This window comes from Lacerta agilis, chromosome 13 (genome assembly GCF_009819535.1).
Source record: "Lacerta agilis isolate rLacAgi1 chromosome 13, rLacAgi1.pri, whole genome shotgun sequence".
Lineage (NCBI taxonomy): Eukaryota > Metazoa > Chordata > Lepidosauria > Squamata > Lacertidae > Lacerta > Lacerta agilis.
The window spans coordinates 20,039,133-20,060,621 of record NC_046324.1 but is presented as its reverse complement, the minus strand read 5'-3'; the positions used below and the strand labels follow the sequence as shown (position 1 = coordinate 20,060,621).

Sequence of the window (21,489 nt, the reverse complement as noted above, 5' to 3'; positions counted from 1 at the left end):
ACTGAACACTCTACAATGCTTCTAGATTAAAATATAATACACACATCACACACAAAATAAGATTGCTCTGTTTCTTGGAAATGGTCAGCAGCCTCTGGTTTGTATGGACCTCCTTATTTTTTTTCATAATTTAAAATAGCGTTTTTTTAATCTACATTTCTTTTTTCCTGGCTATTCAAGTATAAAGTGTTGAGACATGTTGGGCAAAACGTGTGTATTCTGGTATGAATGCCACAAACTTTCTAAATCTATTTATAGTATTCAATAATTTGTAAAGGTTAACTGTAATCCAGACTGTAGTGTTAGCATTTTCCCTGCTGATATCAGTGTAGAAGACTGGCAGGCTTAGCCTTGTTGAAGGTTTGGGAGGGTTAGCAGCTTTCAAAGTGCTGGACAGCAGGGCCATGTATGGTTAAGTCCATATACATAACCACCTGATTGGTTAGACTGTGCTGCTAAGTGTTGTGACAGGTGTTGCCAAAAGCTACACCTGTTTTCCTGAGAATGCTGATTTAGTGGGAGTTCCAGGCACTGTCTGTGGGACTTGCAACACCATGCCAAGTAACCCGAGAAGGAATTATATCTAACTGATGGCTTGAGATCTTTACACAATTGGATTGTGTTATGTGAAATGCTGAGTGTACTTTGGAGTTCCTAGGAAAGAAATTTAGCCAAAACTTCCTATATCTGTTTTTGCGTAAGGCCGTTGTCACAGCAGAACTCTTGTACACATGCACAGCCAGCGCTTTCCCTTCTTTTACTGCATGAGCAAACAACATGTGTACAAGTCAGTGAGAGGGAAATGAAGGAGCCAAGGCAGCCTGAGAGGAGCCTGTCTGCCTGCAGTAGACCTTCTTACCAAGATGTTGGGTAGAGATCCATAAAGCAGGGCAGTGACACCCCCCACATCCTTAGATGCAGCCACACACAGAGTACCCTATAATATTGGGCCTCCAGATGTTTTGAGACTACAATTCCCATCATCCCTGACCACTGGTCCTGTTAGCTAGGGATGATGGGAGTTGTAGTTCCAAAACAACTGAAGTGCCAAGGTTCGCCACCACTGCGTATAATTCATTCCAGTGCTGGGATGGGGAAGTAATGTGGGGAAACCAATCTACCAAAATTGGGGAAGGGAAGTTCCTGACCGAATCAACCTGTACCCACCCAAGCAGGGCTTGACCACCCATATAGTTCTCTGGGCACCTCGCTAAAGTAGCTGGGGGGAGGAAAGAGGGAAGGGCAAAGCTGCCCCTCCCCCTCCCTTTTCCTCTCTTCTGATATCAGTCAAGAGGGTGGAATGGGGTAGGATGGGGTGAAATAGGAGAGGACAGGGAGAAAAGAGGTGTCGGGAAAGGATGAGAAAGGGTTGTAGAAGCAGAATGGAAAACCCATCCTGGCTTTGCAGAAAGGAGGAATGTGAGGGTTACCGGTAAATGCCAAAAGGCCTCATTAGCTACTAGCCAAGCCATACCATACAGCATATAGTTTATGGCAGTGGTGTCCAAACTTTTTTTCAAAGAGGCCCAGATTTGATGAAGTGAAGGGCTGTGGGGGCTGACCAAAGAGCCAACCAAAGTTGTTCACCTTTTTTTTTAGGATTGATGCTGTTCACCTTTTTTAGAATTTTACCCCCAAAGTTGTTGAGCTTTTTTTAGGATTGAAGTTGTTGAGATTAAACTGACATGCAGGAGGCCGGATTAGGCCCCCGAAGTGGACTTTGGTTTATGGTATTTGCTTCTACAGGATGCAGTGATGGTATTAACTTGGATGGATTTAAAATGTGATTAGTCATACTGTATTCATGGAGGATAAGGCTATTAATGACCACTAGCCACGATGGCTATGTTCTCCATGGCTATGTTCTATGTCCACCATTGAAGGCAGTATGTTTCTGTATAACAGTTGCTTGGAATCTCAGGTGGCCAGGAGTACTTTTGCACTTATGTCTGACAACTGGTTGGCCGCTGTGAATAGAATATGCTGGACTAGAAGACAAGCTGTTACTAGCAGTGGTTGCTAAGAAATTACAAGGCAACAACGGCTTGACATCTGTGTAGGTTTGCTACCATGAGAGTTCAACTTCTCCAGTGGTGTTTAGGACGTTCAAATAGTTTTTGACTAAAGCTTCTCTCCCAGTATTTCTCACAGCAAAATCTTATAAGTAATAAGATGGGATATATTCTCCTTTCTGGATTCTATGGGTGCTTATTATTTATCAACCGATTGGATTTCTAGTTTGTAAACTAAGCATGACGTATTCATAGAATGTTATGAGAAAGTGACTTGGGTTCAGAACATACTTTCCCATTAGTGATTTTTTTTTTAAAAAAAACAACCTACAGTTTTACTGTTAGTTGGATTTTAAACACTGCTTAGAATAGTAGTTTTCAAAGTTCCAAAGCCCAGGGAACCTTACTTATGTTGGTTTGTCTTCTAAGGAATGCCTTCACCTTACAGGAAATTTTTTATTTTCAACTAGAATCTCTGGTTTACAAAACATGCTTAAATTTACAAAATAAGTTGCACATTATAGAATGTTGGAGTGGAAGATGTAAGGCAGAAAAAAAGCTGCTCAACCCTTTCTATGCTGGCTCAAAAATTCACAAAGAGAACACTCTTAACAGCTTGTGGAGAGTGATTTTTGAGCTGAAACAGTGCCAGAGGGGGAGAAGGATTAAGCTGCCTCTGCTTGCCTCTGCTCCCTTCATTCCAGATCTCAGGGCAGTTTTGGCTTTTAAAAAGCCAAGAGAAAAAAATAACGCAGAACCCTGTTTAATGTGCAGTGTGAGCCACAGGAGCTCTTAACCTGGATTAGTTATGACTTTACTTGTTTAATGATCATTAGAGTGCCTTACAAGGTAGATCATTCCCTATCTTCTGTCCATCCTTGTTCTAGGATATGCTCTCAGTTCACACAGGGCTGGTGCCTACAAACTGTTTTCACAAATTATTTTGTGGCTATTTTTAATTGCCAGAGAAAATAGGTAGTGGTTGATGAACTATTACAGTTTCTTGAAGAAACCCCCATCTCTTAGAAAAGTTTGGAAATCGCTGTAGCAATTATAAAGGGCAGGGGAAGAGAGAATCGTAGGTATTATATCCAGTGCTAGTCCTACATAGAGTAGGCCCATTGACTTTGGGATAGAACCGCATGTGTTTAACAATACCAAAGTATCAGTGTATTTGGATACGCTTATTTCAGTGGCTCTGGTTGTAAAACAGTGTGTACCTTCTTAATGCAAATTTGCGATTAAAAAAAATTATGGCAAGTTTAGTATTGTCTGTGTGAATTTTCCAATTGTATTTCAGACTTTAAGAAAGAAAGGCCTTAATGGTTGTGAGAGCCCTGATGCTGACGATTACTTTGAGCACAGTCCACTATCGGAGGACAGATTCAGCAAACTAAATGAAGATAGTGATTTTATTTTCAAGCGAGGCCCTGTAAGTACTTTTCTTAGCTCCTACTTTTTATTTGTTGATTCTTTTTATTAACTTCATTATTTAGGCTCTGAACAAGAAGGAAAACAGAGGGTGCGACAGCCCGGACCCTGACACTTCATATGTGCTCACGCCACATACAGAAGAAAAATATAAAAAAATTAATGAAGAGTTTGATAATATGATGAGGAATCATAAAATCGCAGTGAGTACTGTGGTATGGCTTGTGACTTTATTATATGCATGAGAACATTTTGCAACATCTCCTTAACGTTGAAAGCTACATTAAAGATAACGTTGTTGTACGAGCTCATAAAGCAGAAATATTCATGCAAGATGCATGAATCTGAGACAGAAATCTTGGGATTTTTGTATGAACTCTGAGAAAGGCACTTTGTATGCTATATGTGAGTTAGACGGCAGCAGGAAAAGCCTCTTACACAGTCAACTTCCTAAGAAGCACTGCTTTCATTAAATTTCTGGTCACAGAGAAACAAAAATGCTTACAGTGTCTACTTTGTTAGCTGAAATCAAACAAGGCCTAGTACAAACCTTCCAGGCCTAGAGAAATCCATTCTGTACAAGCTCCTGTACAGGCTCCTGTCTTTCTGCAATCTTTTCTCAATAAACTACAGTGGGACCTTGGTTCTCGAACGGCTTGGCTCCCGAATGCTGCAAACCCGGAAGTGAGTGTTCCAGTTTGCAAACGTTTTTTGGAAGCCGAATGTCTGATGCACCTTCCGTGGCTTCCGATTGAGTGCAGGAAGTTCCTGCAGCCAATTGGATGCTGCGCCTTGGTTTTCAAATGGTTCTGGGAGTCCAGTGGGCTCTCGGAATGGATTAAATTCAACAACCAAGGTACCACAGTAGTTGTTTTCTGTTATTTTGCCATGTATCATCCTAGATCTGTGAAAAATACACTGTGATAAATAGTGCTTCATAAATGTTAATATATATACACAAAACCTTGTAACTCTTAAGAAGTTAAGGCAGTCTGTATATTGTGATCAGTTGTTTTTGTCCCTCACTAAAAATCATTGAGAGAAAGAGACAGGATTATCAGGATACACCATTGAGTAATTGATCAGATAATTATTGTCCTTAGTCTATAAGGGAAGCCATATTTGAATGTGATTTTATTTTGAAAAACCTTTGTAAGCCACTTTGAGAGTGTTTAAGACCATAAAGCAGGATATAAGCATTCTACATAAATGAAAATAAACATGATTGCACAACTATAATTTCCCAATTTTGTTGGCAGAAGCTATGACAAATATCTTCAAAACCTTGTTAGTTTCTATTGCTAAATATGTCCTAATATTCTTTCATTTTGTTCATTCTGTACACACCAAAAGAATTCTGTACACACCAAAAGAAGTTTTTTTTTTAATAAAGTCCTGTGATCTATTACTCTCTTAAATGAATTGCTAAAGGAACTTTTCAGTGTGCTACTTAAGGCAAAATTCTACCTTGTAGTGATGATGTGCTGCTCATATAACAATAGAAAATAACATAGTCATATTATGGTACATTATTTACCAGTCAAACTATAAGGAAGCTGCTTTTGTTGGTTCTTATTTTATATAGCACCATCCAAGTACATGGCATTTAAAAAGGACAGGTCCCTGTCATGACAGCCTTACAATCTAGAAATTGATATAAGGGCCATAGCAAGAGGTAGTGGGAGGTGGTAGTGAATTGTGGAAGAATATGCTATCATTTCTGTTACATGTTTTTAGGTATAGTTGAGTAGGTTCTGAGGACTAGAGAACAAACAATTCTCAGATGGGTTTTTGAGGAAGGATTTCAAAGAAACAGGATTTAACATAAGATGTAATGGTTGCTTACATGTACTTCATCATAGTGCTTTTTTAAAAACATAAATTGCATTCCTTCAAATCCAATCTTAAACTAAATTGCAAAGAATTATACATTAATTTATTCATTTTTTACTTGAAATATAGTTTTACAAATGAATACAAATGTAATAGAACAACTCTCTACCTGTAGCTTTTTTTTTTGGAACTTTCAGCATAGTTCTATAGAAATACATAATGTGAAGAATCAGGTTTGCCTTGGAACTTTTAAAGTTGAAATAGTATGTTGTATTTTCCAGTAACATCCTTTCCTCCCTTCTTCATTGCATGCTTAAGTGCTCTCAAATACTGTTTCTGATTGCAAAGGGATAATTTTCATTTTCTGCAATAATCAAAATGCTTCTTAAAAGTTTGCTAGAAAGTTACGGGCAGATGCCCAGAACATCTTTCATTTTCTACATAACAATATTTTGTAAAACATATCTCCATGTGATCAACTTGGAGTAATTATCTGTAGCTCTTGGTAATTATCGGTATCTCTAACCAATTTTGAGAGTGCTAAGTGTGGTTTGTATGTAACAAATTTGAATAGTTTGCATTACATAATTAAGATGTGTGTGTTCTATATGTATGTTTCAAAACTCCTTTTAGAAACCAAGAAGCTGTTTTTTTCTAACATTTTGATTAAAACTTGAGGAAAGTGTAGCTCTTTAAATCTCACATGATTTCCCCCCACTCTTTTCAGCCTGGGTTACCTCCGCAGAACTTCTCAATGTCGGTCACTGTTCCTGTGTCCAGCCCCAATACTTTAACCTACAGTAATCCTGGGAGTTCCCTTGTATCCCCAGCACTGGCAGCAAGTTCTACCTTGACAGACTCTACCATGCTGACCCCTCCTCAAGCCTCATTGCATCGAAATGTGTCACCAGGAGGTCCTCAGAGACCACCAAGTACAGGCAGTGCAAGTAAGCATTCCTCCCTCCCCGCAAGTTTCAACAAGCTGTCACTCTTTACTTTTGTACATTGCATTATCTGAGTGAAATAAATATTCTTCCTCTGTATCCCCCAATTAGGTGGTATGCTGTCCACAACAGATCTCTCAGTGCCAAATGGAGCTGGTTCGAGCCCAGTGGGTAAGTTTCAAAGTTTTGCATTTTGAATACTGCAAGAAGCTTAATTGGCTTACGAATGGATGAAGAACTCAAAGCAAAGACTTTCAGGACTGACTCTTCTGAGCTGTGGGAAAGGATATCTGCTACTTTTTATGTCCAGCATTTGCTTATGGTTGTTATATGTTCTTGGATATGTCCTTTTTGGTGTAAGTGCTTAGAAAATGTGGTTACCCTAAATTTTGGCATCCAAAGTCATAATGAGACTTCAATCTTCCTAGTGGTTTCTTCTATTTTGAACTAAGTGCACTGTTGAAGGGAATTAGTTACAAGGATAATAGAGCCTATGGGCATGTTCTTATCTCTTTCTGCTTCTCGAATAACTCTGAGCTTTTTGCTTTTGCCAGTCTTCAGTTTGTGTAACTTTCTGTAAATTGTACTGAAAAAGAGCAGTCTCCAAAGGAGTGGGGGTGGGGTGGGGGGCAGAATCAATCTGTAGGCCTGCATGTCAGCTTGACTTTCGAAGGGGAGCTCCAGATATTTTCCTTGCACTTGTTGACAAACTGGAGATTGTGCTGCTTGCTTCAATCAGTGTAGAGGCATCTGTGTTCCAGTTCTCAAATTACCGGAAGATGGCATGAACACCTGCTGTCAGTATTACGTGCCCACTCACAACATCATTTGATGGTGAAGGATCAGTTAGCTCAGATCAGAGAGCATAGAATCATTCCTGTGAAATCAATTGATTTTCCTATTAGAGCCCAGTTTTCCAGTGTCACTGTTATAAGTTAAAACATAAATGTCTGGAAGTCCTTTGATAACAAAGACTTATATGTATGTGAATTTGAGGTTGCAGGTGGCGTGCTGGCTGTGAGAACCTGAACCCTTCCTGCTTTTGCTCTGGCATTCTGCAGAACTGTTGAATTCTAGTAAAAGCTTAGGCATGAAAATGGATATAAATTAAGCTGCAGTTCAATTTCTTTTCATGCAGTATTTATGAATGACAGAATTTTAGAAAATTTATTTATTAAAGGTTTTTAAAGAAAAAAATACAATGCAATGTGATTTAAAAGGTAATATACAATTGCAAAATATATTTTGCGTGTCGAGACCCCAAAGCCGCCCTCCCGGGAATGAAATAAAGACACCAGGACACAGAATATAAGGTTAATGATATTGGGAAAAAATTTGGCCACAACTTTATTGATTACAGCCTGTGAGCGGTATTGGCTTAGGCATTGAGTGGACCTGACTATATCTGACTCCTGCCCACAGAGCAGGAAGTCCAGTAAGGGTAAACCACTGATAAGGGGAGCCCCGTCGATTCAGACCAACTCGAGTTCCCCTTGGGTTCCAATGGGGTCGTGGCGTGGCCCTAGCCCCGCCCCGGGCTTCGGACAAGATCCCACACCCCCAGATTCCTTTAACGGACTACCCTTAAGCTTGGAGGGGCAGGCGATGGCCAGGCCTCCCCTCCCCCAACATTAGGTCACTCAATGCCTAACCGCCACCTTACAAAGTTGTGACGATTGCTAAGTGGTAGGCGAAAACCAAATGGCCCAGCCAATCTGCCAAGTGGAAAAATTCCTACCAGGCCCCTGACAAGGGCAGGCGACCAACCGAAGTCCAAAGCAAGGCCATAGGGTGAAACCTGCCTACAGGGAAGGGAGGGAGGGTGGGAGATCCGAGGAAGCGAGCCGAAAGGGAGTCTCTCGGCTCGCGCCTCTCTTTTGAAAGGGAGCCCCCGGCCACGCCCCCAGCCGGCTGATTGGCCGGATGCCTGCTGACGTGGCCGGGGACTCCCTAAGCTGCGAGGGACAAAAGTCCCCCGCCCACAGGAAGTGGGAAGAGCGGCTCTGCGGTCCACCACAACTCCTCCCCACCCGGAAGTGGAGCGGATTTCCTGTTACAATAAAATTATCATTAAGCAACCCAATTCACAGGTAAATTCACATCCAGGTAAACCCTCCTTGTTGTCATACGGTGTGGTGCAGACTGGTGAAGATTAATAGTTAATTAATGTAACTTTAAAAAGGGGGCCAAACTTTATCAAACCAGTCATGTTTCATGATGCCTTGTACCACTCTCAAATGTTTGGAGAGGGCTATGGACCAAACAACACTCACCCACTGCTCTCTAGAGTCTAGAGCAGACTTCCTCAACCTTGGCCCTCCAGATGCTTTGAGGCTACAATTCCCATCATCCCTGACCACTGGTCCTGCTAGTTAGGGATAATGGGAGTTGTAGGCGAAAAACATCTGGAGGGCCAAGGTTGAGGAAGGCTGCTCTAGAGGGCCCATTAGCTGACTTCAAACACTTAGCAACTTTTTTTAATATGTCAAAAGATGCACAACCAGTTCTTTGGTTGGTGTACAGAAAACTTGGATGGTGTACAGTGCCATTGAAGGAGTACCTTTAAGGATGCATCTTGGATTCTGGCATATCCTTCTCATATCCTTTCCCAATCCACATCTTCAGTGCACATCTATATCTCCTTCCCACACCTCCTGGAGACCTGTTTTGTCGCCCACTGATTACTTAATAAGCAGTATATAGATTACTGAGGCAGACGGTCTCAGTTGCTGGCTCAGCCTGGTGCATAAACCTTCAAACAGTGGTCAGGACCACAGCATGTCACCCTTTCTCATAAGTTCCCTCCTTCCCAAAGGACCACACCCGCTTAAATTGGAGCCAAAAGACTTTAACACCTTGTTACTTCTCCCTCAAAACGTTCTTTAATGAGGTGGCCCTTCACTACAACATCTCTAATTCTATACAAATGCTTAGACTTCCATTCTTTAAATTGAATATATTTATATTTGTGCCTGTGGGATGTGGGATGTGGGTGGCGCTGTGGGTTAAACCACTGAGCCTAGGGCTTGCTGATCAGAAGGTCAGAGGTTCGAATCCCCGTGACGGGGTGAGCTCTCATTGCTCGGTCCCAGCTCCTGCCCACCTAGCAGCTTGAAAACACATCAAAGTGCAAGTAGATAAATAGGTACCGCTCCAGCGGGAAGGTAAGCGGCGTTTCCGTGTGCTGCTCTGGTTCGCCAGAAGTGGCTTAGTCATGCGTCAGCTCCCTCGGCCAATACCAATAAAGTGAGATGAGCGCCACAACCCCAGAGTCGTCTGCGACCGGACCTAATAGTCAGGGGTCCCTTTACCTTTTATATTTGTGCCTAAATTCAGGGTGATCCAGTGGGGGGAAGTCAGGGGAGAGAATGCTGGTGCCAAACAATCACTTCAAGACTTCTAAACTTCCATAGTAGCCTTGAAAAATGAAAGATTAAGCACGAACTATTAGCTACCATTACACCAGCTCTGTAATGCAGATGATAGTGGCTCCTTTTGGATGCAATTTTGTAAACAAGGAATGCTTCCCTCTCCACTCCCCTTCCCCCCTTTGACACATGCTGATCCTAGTTAGCTGAAGTGATGCTTTCTTTTTATATTCAAAAAGAAAGTGATGCTTTCTTTTTTATATTCAAAACGATATTCATCCTGGTTAGTAAACTGACATTAAACCACACTTCCCTGTTTGGCATGTAGTGGATCAGCATGTCAACGAAGGGAGAAGAAGACTGGGGAGTGTACAGGACAGATGCTTCCGCAGAGCTTCCTAAACTATTGCTTAGCAAGCTGAGTGTGTTACATCCAAACTAGGGCAGTAAATCTAGCAGCGTTTTAAGCCCATCAGAAGTGAAACCCTGCCACTTCCTGGATCTGCCCCCCCCGCCAACTTGGTAATAAATTTAAATATGTCACTGTAGCTTTTAGCTAGGGCATTCAAGTTTCACTGTATTACTGAACAGTCAGCGTCCAGAATTTCATCAGGATGCTGTGACTTGTCAGTTACTCCAGTGACACACTGTGGCAGGTGGGAATTAACCTCCGCCATCCTGAAAATACAAACTGAAGTCTAGCAGATGCATTCTGAAAGAGGACCCACTTAAACTGGAATACGAATTAATAACAAACCACAGGCATTTGTTACATTACTTTATTTATCTAAATATGTTTAGGTCACCTCTTAGGAAAAAGCCTTTGCATGGCAACTTGCCCAAAACCACGAGTACAGGTGAAACTCGAAAAATTAGAATATGTTGGAAAAGTCCATTTATGTAAGCAATTGTTTTCATTAGCTACTGGAGTTTAACATATGAGATAGACTCATGACATGCAAAGCGAGATATGTCAAGCCTTTGTTTGTTATAATTGTGATGATTATGGCATACAGCTGATGAAAACCCCAAAGTTAATTTGGGGTTCTCATCAGCTGTATGCAATAATCATCACAATTATAACAAATAAAGGCTTGACATACCTCGCTTTGCATGTCATGAGTCTATCTCATATATTTCACCTTTTAAGTTGAATTACTGAAAGAAACGAACCTTTCCACAATATTCTAATTTTTCGAGTTTCACCTGTATGTATATAATAGTCCAAAAATGTAGTACACATTTTAACAATAACAGTCAGCATTAAACCATTTAAATCAGCTGAAATGTTTCAGTATCATTTTTGATCCAGCATTGTAAGGGGGTAATTGGGTCTTTAAAAGCATGTATTGATGGTACAATATGCCCATTTGTTGGAATAGAATTCCACAGGTGTGGGACCACCATGAGAAGCGCCTGTGTCTCGTGCACACTAACTGAATTGATATAAAATGGCTTTAGAAATCCATGGGCAACCAGTGCAAAGGGTTGCCCAACTCTCCCATCAACATATAGATGGGCACATGTTTGTTTAGTTTATTTACTGATGTGCTATAATCTTACAAGGTTGCTAATAAGTAGTCCTCTGGGCAACTCCACAGCATAAAATGACAACATGGAATTGAAAATCCAATATCACGAAAGTAGCTTACACCAATTGAACATTCTACAGAGTCTTCAAAGGCAGACACGTGTAGGATACACTGTTGTATTCAAGTCTGGATGTCATTAGTGTATGTGCAACATAGTTTAGGTAAACCCTATCTAGGTAAAATCACATATGCTGCACCACCCTGAACACATAAAAGGCACCCTAACCACCACTGGATTTCCACAGACAACACAAAGTGCAGGAGAACCCCCAAACTCTGAGGAAGTTACATCAGAGGAAGGATGTAACCCCACCCTAGTCTGGTTCCAAACGTCCATATGCTTTGGTTGGTTTCCACAGTCCTTCTGTGTTGTCTTGATTAAATTTTAGCTTGAATGGTTTAATTCATCCCAAAACTGAATCCAGACACCAGTTCAAGTGTTTCACAGCCTCCCTGGGATGAGTATGTCAAAACAAGAGCTAGAGCTGTGTGTTATCTGCATACTGATGAAAATTGCACCCTAAATCTCCAGATAACTTCTTTTAGAAAGTGGTAATATTTCAAACTGTGGGAAGAAGTGAAAGATAGGCGTGCCTGACGTGCTCTGGTCCATGGGGTGATGAAGAGTCGGACACAACTGAACGACTCAACAACAACAATATTTCAAACTAGATCTTAATTCTTCTTTAGCAATTCCCTATTTTCTCTCTTCTTCTTGATGCTCTTTAGATGTTTCAGTGGCAACATTGGAGCAGCTCTTCCAAGGATTCATCCTGCTACTCTGCTGTAATATTTGAAAACATATTGACCAATTATAATTCCAATCACATAGGTCCTTATCACACATTTGTCACCAAAGCAGAATTCAGGGATTGATAGTTGAGTGGTAAAGTTGAGTGCAGTTGTCCATTACATAGGGTCTTCTTACATAGGAACAATATTGGAACATAGGAAGCTACCTTATACTGAGTCAGACCATTGGTCCCTCTAGCTGACTGGCAGCAGCTATCCAGGATTTTAGAAAGGGTTCTCTTCCAGGTCTACCTGGAGGTGCTGGGGATTAATCCTGGGACCTTTTGTGTGCAAATGAGGTGCTCTATTTCTGAACTTTGCCTCTTTCTCCTAAGCTCTTAAACATTACTGTGTGAATTAAACAGCAGAAAAATGGTTTAACATCACTCCTGTAACACCTAAAGAATACTGTAGTATAGTCAGTTAAAGATCTGAGTGTGATGGGCACCTCCCTTAGAAGTATTGAAATGTTAATCTGTGGAAAACAGTCATTCTTAGGTTGACTCAAGGTTGAACAAATACTAATATCTGTAATTAAGGCTGAAAAAAACCAATCATGCATCAAATTGTATCTCCTCCACCCAGAGGGTACAGTTTTGTGGATGCTTAAAGAAAGAAGAGAGAAGTTAAGATTGTATTGAAGCCAGAAGTTAAAATCTTCATGTTTCAAAGAACTGTTCATTTAGCTCTTGTTTTAATTTATGAATTCATATTGTCCAACAATTAAGGAGCTTTGAGTTTTTACACTGAGTCATATCCCTTATCAGATGTTCGGTGCTTATATCCAAAGTTAAATTGTCTGAAGGAAATGTGTTCTAACAATTGGCTTTCTATAATTTATGCTAGAAATTAATGTGATAATGAACTCCCTCTGAGGCACTGAGACAGAACCAGGGTTTTAGTCTGCCTGGGAGACTGTTAAGGGGCACCTGATCTGTGTGACAGATAATAATCTAATCTGAGACAGGGCACCTGATGCAGTTTTGCTTTACAAAACTCAAATGTTGCATATTTAGGTGGTATTTGGGTGGGGGCAAGGGCAGGGGCAGGGGCAGTGGCACATCGCCAAGCACAGGCACTCTTGGCCCCAGGACAATATCAGTTTAGAGCTAACCTTGGTCCTTGGTTCCCAATTAGCTAATTACTCAGGATGGCCTATTTTCCAGAAGCCAAGCCACGGATCCCATACTTTTGAAGAAATTGATAACTCTATTGTAGTTACCTCTGCAAGGCAATTTTTTGAAGAAAATGTGGTGTAGCCTCTAGTAAGCAGAGGATTTTAGGTATGCTAAAAAACAGACTAGGACTGAGGAATATCTGGTTTTCAACATCGTGATATATCAGCAGCTAAACATTGTGATATTCTGACATATCACAGTATCTAAAATTTGGAGATCGGGTGGATGAGGTGCATGCAGATCAGATGTGAGGATGAGGGGAAGAAGCAGCCATGAAGATCGGATGGGTTGGGGGAGGAAAGGAAGCGGAGTCACCTCTACTGCATGCTTTGAGTGGGAGGGGATGGATATGGGGGGGGCATGAAGCCGCCATCAGTGGGGCAGCCAGCGAAGATGCATGTCCACTGTGGCTGCTGTTGCTTTCCTGTTGACTGAGCAAAGCTGCTCCGCCTCAGCGCCAAAGGAAGGTAGTGCCATGGTGCCTTGAAGGGCAATCAGCTGCCCTGTTTTCCATCAGTGTGAGAGGGAGGTAGCGCCTCACAATTGGCTGCCCTGTTTTCCCTCAATGTGATAGAAGGCAGCTCAGATAAGCAGCAATATCAGCTGAGATCATTGTGCAATATTGGCGGTGCCTTGAAATCGGCTGCCCTGCTCTCCCTCGTGCGAGGAGTGATATGTTGCTGCATATTGCCAGGTAAAAATCGTTATTGTGGTGTGATTTCAAAACAGATTTCGGCCAATATATCAAAAACACACACAGCGCTAAAACAGACCATAAAATTTGAGTTACAGGTAGGTAGCCGTGTTGGTCTGCCATAGTCAAAACAAAATAAAATAAAAAAATTTCTTCCAGTAGCACCTTAGAGACCAACTAAGTTTGTTCTTGGTATGAGCTTTCGTGTGCATGCACACTTCGAAGAAGTCTCTAAGGTGCTACTGGAAGGAATTTTTTATTTTATTTTGTCATAAAATTGGAGATATTACTATGCAAAAATGACAAAAAGATTAGCTGGGAGGGGGATGCAAGGACCCCCTGCATGTATTCTGCGGACCTCCCAGGGTCCCCGGACCCCTAATTGGGAACCACTGCTCTAGATGTTACTGAACTAAAAAAACATCATACTTGGTCATGCTGTTTGGGGCTGATAGGAGCTGTGGTTCAGTAACATCTAGAGGACCATGTGTTAGCCATCCTAAGTTTAAACTCTCCACATATAAATAGTAATAAACACTGGGGAGAAACCAAGCCAATTCTTCTCAATGTCCAAACTAATCTTCCATTTTTAATTCCATTTGGAGTCAAATGGCAAGGAAATGCTAAAAGTAGTTCAGCAAAATTGTACCCACCCCAGCTGCATTCACACCTGCTGAGGGTAACACTTCATGCATCTGATGAATTGCATGATAGTTCACAAAAGCTTGTGCCATAATATTTGCCTACTCTAAGTGAGTAGATATTGCATATTCAGTTGTGTATCTATTACTCCTTTGAATATAAGGTTTGTTGATTTTGGTGTTGTTTTAATAAAAATGAATGCAAAAATGCACCGACTTCTTGGGGGAGGGCATTCCAAGCACTGGGCCACAACCAAAAGTCTCCTCAAGAAGCAAAAGCAATCTCCAAAAGAGTTGTAATTTGAAGTAAAGCCTTGCAGATCTCAGTTGCTGAGAGAGGAGGCTTATGTAGAAGGAGGCATTTCCTGAGATAATCGGGACCTAGGCTGTATTGGGTTAAAAGCACTTTGAAGTGGCCTCCGATGAATTGGCAGCCAGTGAAAGCCTTTTCCCATGGTTGATTGCTTAGTATCACCAGATGTTATAGAAAAAATATAATTTATTGAGAGGGTGAGGTGGGGTGGGAGGTAGATAGACAGCTGCCACATTTGAAAGGCAAATGTGTCCTAATTTGATAGAGAAGTATCTCAGCATTTCACATGGTTGGCATGTAAATAATATTGGTGTTGCAGTAAAATAAAGTTAACACACAGGAAGGTTAGACTAGAAAAGGAATCAAGCTGTTAAAATTCTCTGAGAATACCTTCCTGGAGGAACACTGGCTAGTGGGCCTCACAGTCTTTATTAAATATCAATGTATAGCTGTCTAGTAGAGCAGGCAGATACTAGCTTGATTGCATCCAGATTGGGTTTCCATGAAAGCTTTTCATCAATAAGTAATCCTAGGTATTTAAATCGATGTGCTTGCTCGAGGGTGTGACCATCTAATGTCCACTTAGACTTGGTAACCCTCTTACCAAATACAGCAACCTTAGTTTTTTGCACAGTTGGCCAAATTTGACCAGCGTCCTTCTGAGTCCAATTTTGTTCAAAGAGAGCAGGACTAGGTCATCAGTGTAAAGCAAAATGGACACTTTGCGATTTCCAAGAGAGGGAGAGAAGGAAGGGGATGCCATCTCAGGGATAAGATTGATGATAAATACAAAAGGTACCAATATGCAACCCTGCTTGACACCTCTTTTAATCAGATAATGAGTTTGTGAAGGGATGTATTAAGCTTTAGAAACTGGTTCTTGAAAAGTATAGAACCAAAGATGGCATTACAAAACATAAAAAGCAAATAACCAAAATATTAACATTAAGAATAAAAACAAAAAACCAGTAACCAAAATTTTAACGTAAGACTCAAAACAATTGTTGTAGCTGATGTCTTTTTACCAGGTTCTATATATATACGTAGGTGGCACTGTGGTCTAAACCACTGAGACTAGGGCTTGCCAATTAGAAGGTCAGCGGTTCGAATCCCCGCGATGGGGTGAGCTCCCGTTGTTTGGTCCCAGCTCCTGCCAACCTAGCAGTTCAAAAGCACGTCAAAGTGCAAGTAGATAAATAGGTACCGCTCTGGTGGGAAGGTAAACGGCGTTTCCATGCGCTGCTCTGGTTCACCAGAAGTGGCTTAGTCATGCTGTCTGCGGACAAACGCTGGCTCCCTCGGCCAGTAAAGCGAGATGAGCGCAACAACCCCAGAGTCGTCCGCGACTGGACCTAACGGTCAGGGATACCTTTACCTTCACCTTTATATCTAATCCCTAAAACCCAAGAGTGTGAGGCTATGCTTGTGTCTGTCTTCTAAAGTTGACAGACTTTGCAGCTAAACATTGTGATATTCTGACATATCACAGTGTCTGAAATTTGGATGGTTGGGAAAGTCACCAGGTCTTTCATTCATGCCACACAATCCATTAGATCTGCTCTATCTATGAAAGTACTTTTAATAATGTGCAGAAATTGATTCTTTAAAAATGTGTCTTGCAGCGGATGATTTTTTTTTTAAATTCAAAACAAAAGTTCCTCTTCTAAAATGCTTTCCCAGGGGTAACCAGTACAGTCTCTTTTTCTCATGTTTTTAAAAGGTGCAAATTACTGGCTCTAATGTGTGCACACACATGCATTGTGTCGGGAAGAGGAAGCTGGCATACAAAGGGTTACCCTGGCTACATTTGGGAAAGCTGCCTGACTATTACATCATCTTGTAATCATTATCTGCCTCTGGCTCCTGACCTTATGCTAAAAAATCCTGCGCTTTTAACTGCCCTTTCACTTGGGTTTATAATTTGATATTCTTGGGTTACCAAGGTTTGCATTGAGTAAGGCAGCTTCTTTTTTTTTTTTTTTTTATAAGAATTTATTGGCATTTTTCTATAACAACATTACCCACACCCACACCTACAATTAAACAAATACCAAACAAATAACACAAATACAAACAGTGTCAAGTTTTCTTATTACATCTATCTAAAAAAGAAAAAATTTCTATTTCCATATCTTGACCGAGTAAGGCAGCTTCTAAGATTTTGAAGAACAAATATATTTCCAGATGTTGTGGGAGAAGTACCAGTAATCTTCCTGATTTAAGCATAGACATAGTCATGCACAATAATCTCTCTCTCTGTGTGTGTGTGTGTGTGTGTGTGTGTGAGAGAGAGAGAGAGAGAACGCTTCTTAGGTTGAGAGTATTGCTTATCTCTTGCACACAATCTTCTCCTTCCTATTTTGATGCCTTATCTAGAAAATGGCTCTCTTCTGGCAGGCAGAGTGCTTCACATCAGTCTGCCTGCCTGAGTGAGGCTCCGCACTGTTGAGAGAGGCTTATGTCTGACAGTGCCATTAAAGGATATGAAATGTTCTCTGAAAGACTGACAGTCCCTTGTAAGAAGGGCTGCAGGAAATGACTGTATTGGGTGTGGAAGGAAAAGCAGAACTGCCTGCTTGCTTGAAGAGAGTAATAGGAATAGTTGGTTTTTTTTAAAAAAAGTAACCCACACTGATGTAATTCCCATTTAAGATAAACAGAATTTTCAAGGAAGTATTCATGAGTTTATTTGCTTTGAAGAAATCCCATTGCAATTAAGGGGGATTACCTGAGGTAAATATGCTTCGTGCATGGACTTTTAGATTTGTGTTAAAAGACTTTTGAATAATATACAAGCTTCAAGCAGCTGTCTTGTATGGCTGTGAATTCAGTTTCTAATAGACTTTAGCGAAGCAAGTAGACTGTGGTGTTATAAAAAAAATGCTCAAGCACAATTAACATCATCAGTAGCTTAGTGGGTAAATGCGAGCTGTAATTGGTGATCTTGAGGGCTATGATGCATTAGCCCTTATCTTGAAGGAGTTGACTGATGAGAGTAAACATGTGATGTGTTCTGCCTCTTAAAGTGCCAGGCAGGCTTTCCTAAGCAGATGGTAGAGACTTCTGGGTGCAGTGTAAGCTGTTTCATATGTTGCTTTCCAAATAAGGGAGAAGTGGTCAAGTCCAACACATGTGTGCACTTGTGCTTAGCTGATATCCTTTCTCTGGATCCCTTGTGAGGCTTTGTGGCCCTGATTCCTCCTTCATACTACCATTCAAGTATGAATAAGTGTGCTTGCTTGAGCCACCATTTCGTTCCATAGTGCAACTATTCTTTTTACTTTTTCATGGCAGTGTGCTGATAAATCTTGGCATAACTAATGTCAAGAGGCATCACAACATGGGTGCAGCCAGGATTTATGTTAGGGGGCGGGCTTCATGGGGGGGGAGCAAAATGTCAGTTAGTTTTTTAATTGATTTACTTGATTTAGAGGGGCTGCTGCCCCCCCCCCCAGCTATGCCTATGCATCACAGTACATATAGGCTTGCAGAAACAATTTTGGTGCTGCTGCCTTCCCTGTGATACCATGGTGACTCTGTACAGCAGGAGTAAGCTTATGCACGTCACACCTAGAAGCACTCTGTTTGGGGAAGAGTCATTGCTCAGTGGTGGTAGCTGATGTCCTGCATGCAGAAAGTTCTGAGTTCAGGCCACAGTCTGAGCAAGTGGTGATGGGATAACTGGACCGAGTGGTCTGTCCTGTTTTGCCTAAAACCAACTTCATTGGCTGATACTGTTCTGGTGAATGGGTGCAACCTGCTGAATGAATTGCAGTTGGTCACTCTTTAAGGCGGGGTACCCAATGTGCCCACCAGATGTTCTTCAAGTCTCTGCTAATAGGGGGCTGATGAGAAGAGCATCAGGTTGGCTCCCCATTATTTGAAGGCATCAGGTTGGCTCTCCCTCTTTTAAGTTTTTTCTCTTTGCTTTTCCAGGTTTCCAGCAATTAATTTTATTCTAGCCTAGTAAAATGCAGATGGAGCTGGTTAGATGCTTAGTGTCAACTTCTTAGAAACCAATTGGACATGTTCTGTAAATACCGCCTTTTGGTTTACTTGTTTGTGTCAACCAGCCTTCTCTGGCTCTTCATTTTGGGCTTTGATCCCACAAGCTGTTATTGTGTATGTATGTGGCCAGAGACAAATGCTTGACCAGATTCCCATCTTTTTCAGCCTGGTTACAATTACTGCATGTTCTTCCACATGCGAGAATATTTACGGTTTATGCAATACTGTTGCTAAGCTACAGCCATAGTGCAATTGTTCAGACTTTAAAAATGTGTGCTTCTGAAGGACACTTGTACATTGCATTCAGAAAAGATACAATGGGAGCCTTACAGCCTCAATTTTCACATGCACACAGTTGCAAAATTTGAAACTGGAATTATAACAAAACAACAACTTAGTACCTAACACTAATGTCATGCTGAAGCCTTCTCTTCAATTCTGGGAAATCTGCCCTCTCCACTCCCACAAAAAAGAGAGAGAAGGAGGCAGTTGATTTACTGTCCCTTTCACGGCGTAGGAAAGAATTATTACTTCAAAATTGTTCTGGAGAGCACAGCTTTGCCGCTTCCCTTCAGTTACAAGGTGGCCAAAGGGTGAGGGATGTTCTCACATTGACTTAAACTGCCCTCAGTGCACTCCAAAGCTTCTCCAGTGTTCCAGAGAGTGAGACTGCCCAAGAGGCTGCCTGCAGCATGTCTGACAGCCTGGCTGTGTTTTATATGCATAGTAGCCTCAGAATTTGCAAATGTGATTTGTTGTATACCTTTGAGCCTGTCAATATAGATATAGATATATAGCTCTATAGCTATAGATTACAATGGCGTTTAGCCACAATGCAGGTTTGACCTGATTTTTCTTTGTTTCTTTTTTAAAGAATTGCCTGGCTCCCAGGCTCTCCCATGAGTGTTGTCCATCTGACTTTCCGGAATGGCAGGGAAGCTGTAGAGTGCTGCAGAATAGCATGAAGATGCTACAGTATTTATTAAAGAATAAATACACCCCTATCCCTCAGCCACTTCATAACTTTAACATTTGAGGTTGGTGGCCTGACATATCTTCCCTGCCCTTTGGGGAGGGGGCAATTGCTTTTCACTCTTCCCCCCACATATACCTGACAACCAGAATGGCTAGATTATTAGAAGGATTTTATGCCACTTAGTTCCAGGCAAAAGGTGGATTAAAAAGGACAGGCTTGCTAAGATTTAACAGAAAAATAATGGGGGGGGGGACGTGGAGAAAAGAGATGGATAGACCAACCAGGATGGAATGGCCTGACAACATTAAATGTCAAGCACTGCATGCCTATCTACATATTTAGGTGGCATTCTTTCCTCTTGCCACAGGTGATGTTTTAAATAGGTGCACATTCACACAGAAGTGTGTAACATTATTCTGTCCTATAGTTTTCAAACACTGTCGCAGGATTCCTCAGATGCTTACTGGGATTTCTTAGTAAGAGCACTTAATAACAAATAAGCTTCCCGGAAAGACAGCTTGCCCCCCACTGCTGAGTTTATTCTAGGGCCTACTCTTGGTTCATGCATGGTGACGCTGAGAACCAACAATACTGGTTGGTATGAACCTTAGAATATGCTTTGGACTCTGAGTGTTCCTTGGCAGATGAATTTGATTTGAAAGGTAGGAAGTTAGAATGGTGGTTTTCTTACTACCATACTTCCTTAACTTATTCTTAGCTCATTTGCTCAGGAGGCTTAAGGACATGGAGTGAAGAGCCCATTGTATGTTGGTTTTTGCATGCCTCTAAATTGAATATGAAATTTATTACTTGCTGTAATAAAATAGGTCACAAGAGTATATGCTGATCCAATTAATACTATAACCTACTTGCTTGCAACATTTCGTAGTCTATTAACAAAAAATTCCACACATGGATCTGGTTGGGGTAAGAAATGCTGGTGGTGTGATATTTTTGAGAGAATGTTGAGAAATAGCACATTAGGATAAATGTAGTTGTTGGAATATAATAGGTTTTTTAAATGTCTATTGTGCAAGGTAATAAGCACCAAGAATTCTTTGCAGCAACTACTAGATTCCAGACTCTCCTGTGCAATTTCCATTTATTTCAGTAAGTTCTTCAGAATCCTTTTCCATTCTAAACAAAATGAGAGGCCTTTTGGGGTGTGTTTTGTGTGTGTTTCTGAGACCCACATCATATCCCATTACAACTTGACAGGTTGATATTAGGAGATGGACAACTGGAACCTCAACAAAATGTTGCAATGTGGAATGTTTACTTACAGTATGTCAGTGCAAAAAAGTTGTTTCTGGATTTTGTGGTCCTATGTGCAAATGTGGTTGAACTAGCCAAAACATGAGTGTTTTCTGTGAACATGCTGGCTGTGGTCCTGCTCCCAGTTATGTGCAATAATTACTTATCATTACGATAAATGGGATTAACTGTGTGCTGGTTTTCTAGAGGGGTACTTGTGTTAGTCTGTTGCAGCAAAGAGTCTTGATGCAATTTAAAGCCTGACAAATGTATTGCAGCATAGCTCATGCCAAAATAAACGTATTATTGTTTATAAGGTGCCACAAGGCCTTCTGTGTATTGGATTGGATCCACAATGAGTTTTTAAATTTAAAAACAAACAATTTTTTTTATAAAAAAAAACTGTCAACACACTCCTCAGGTCTTTTAACTGTTTTCCTCACCTGCAAAGAA

The 21,489-nt window shown here is 41.1% G+C and overlaps 1 protein-coding gene across 1 annotated transcript in view; it reads left to right on the top strand.

The window, feature by feature from the left end:
- Positions 1–21,489, top strand: part of MEF2A (myocyte enhancer factor 2A) — a 60,437-nt gene that overhangs the window by 25,717 nt on the left and 13,231 nt on the right. The window contains 3 exon segments of the mRNA XM_033167932.1: positions 3,313–3,444; positions 6,004–6,223; positions 6,332–6,391. Of these exon segments, the coding sequence (XP_033023823.1) occupies positions 3,313–3,444; positions 6,004–6,223; positions 6,332–6,391 (412 nt within the window).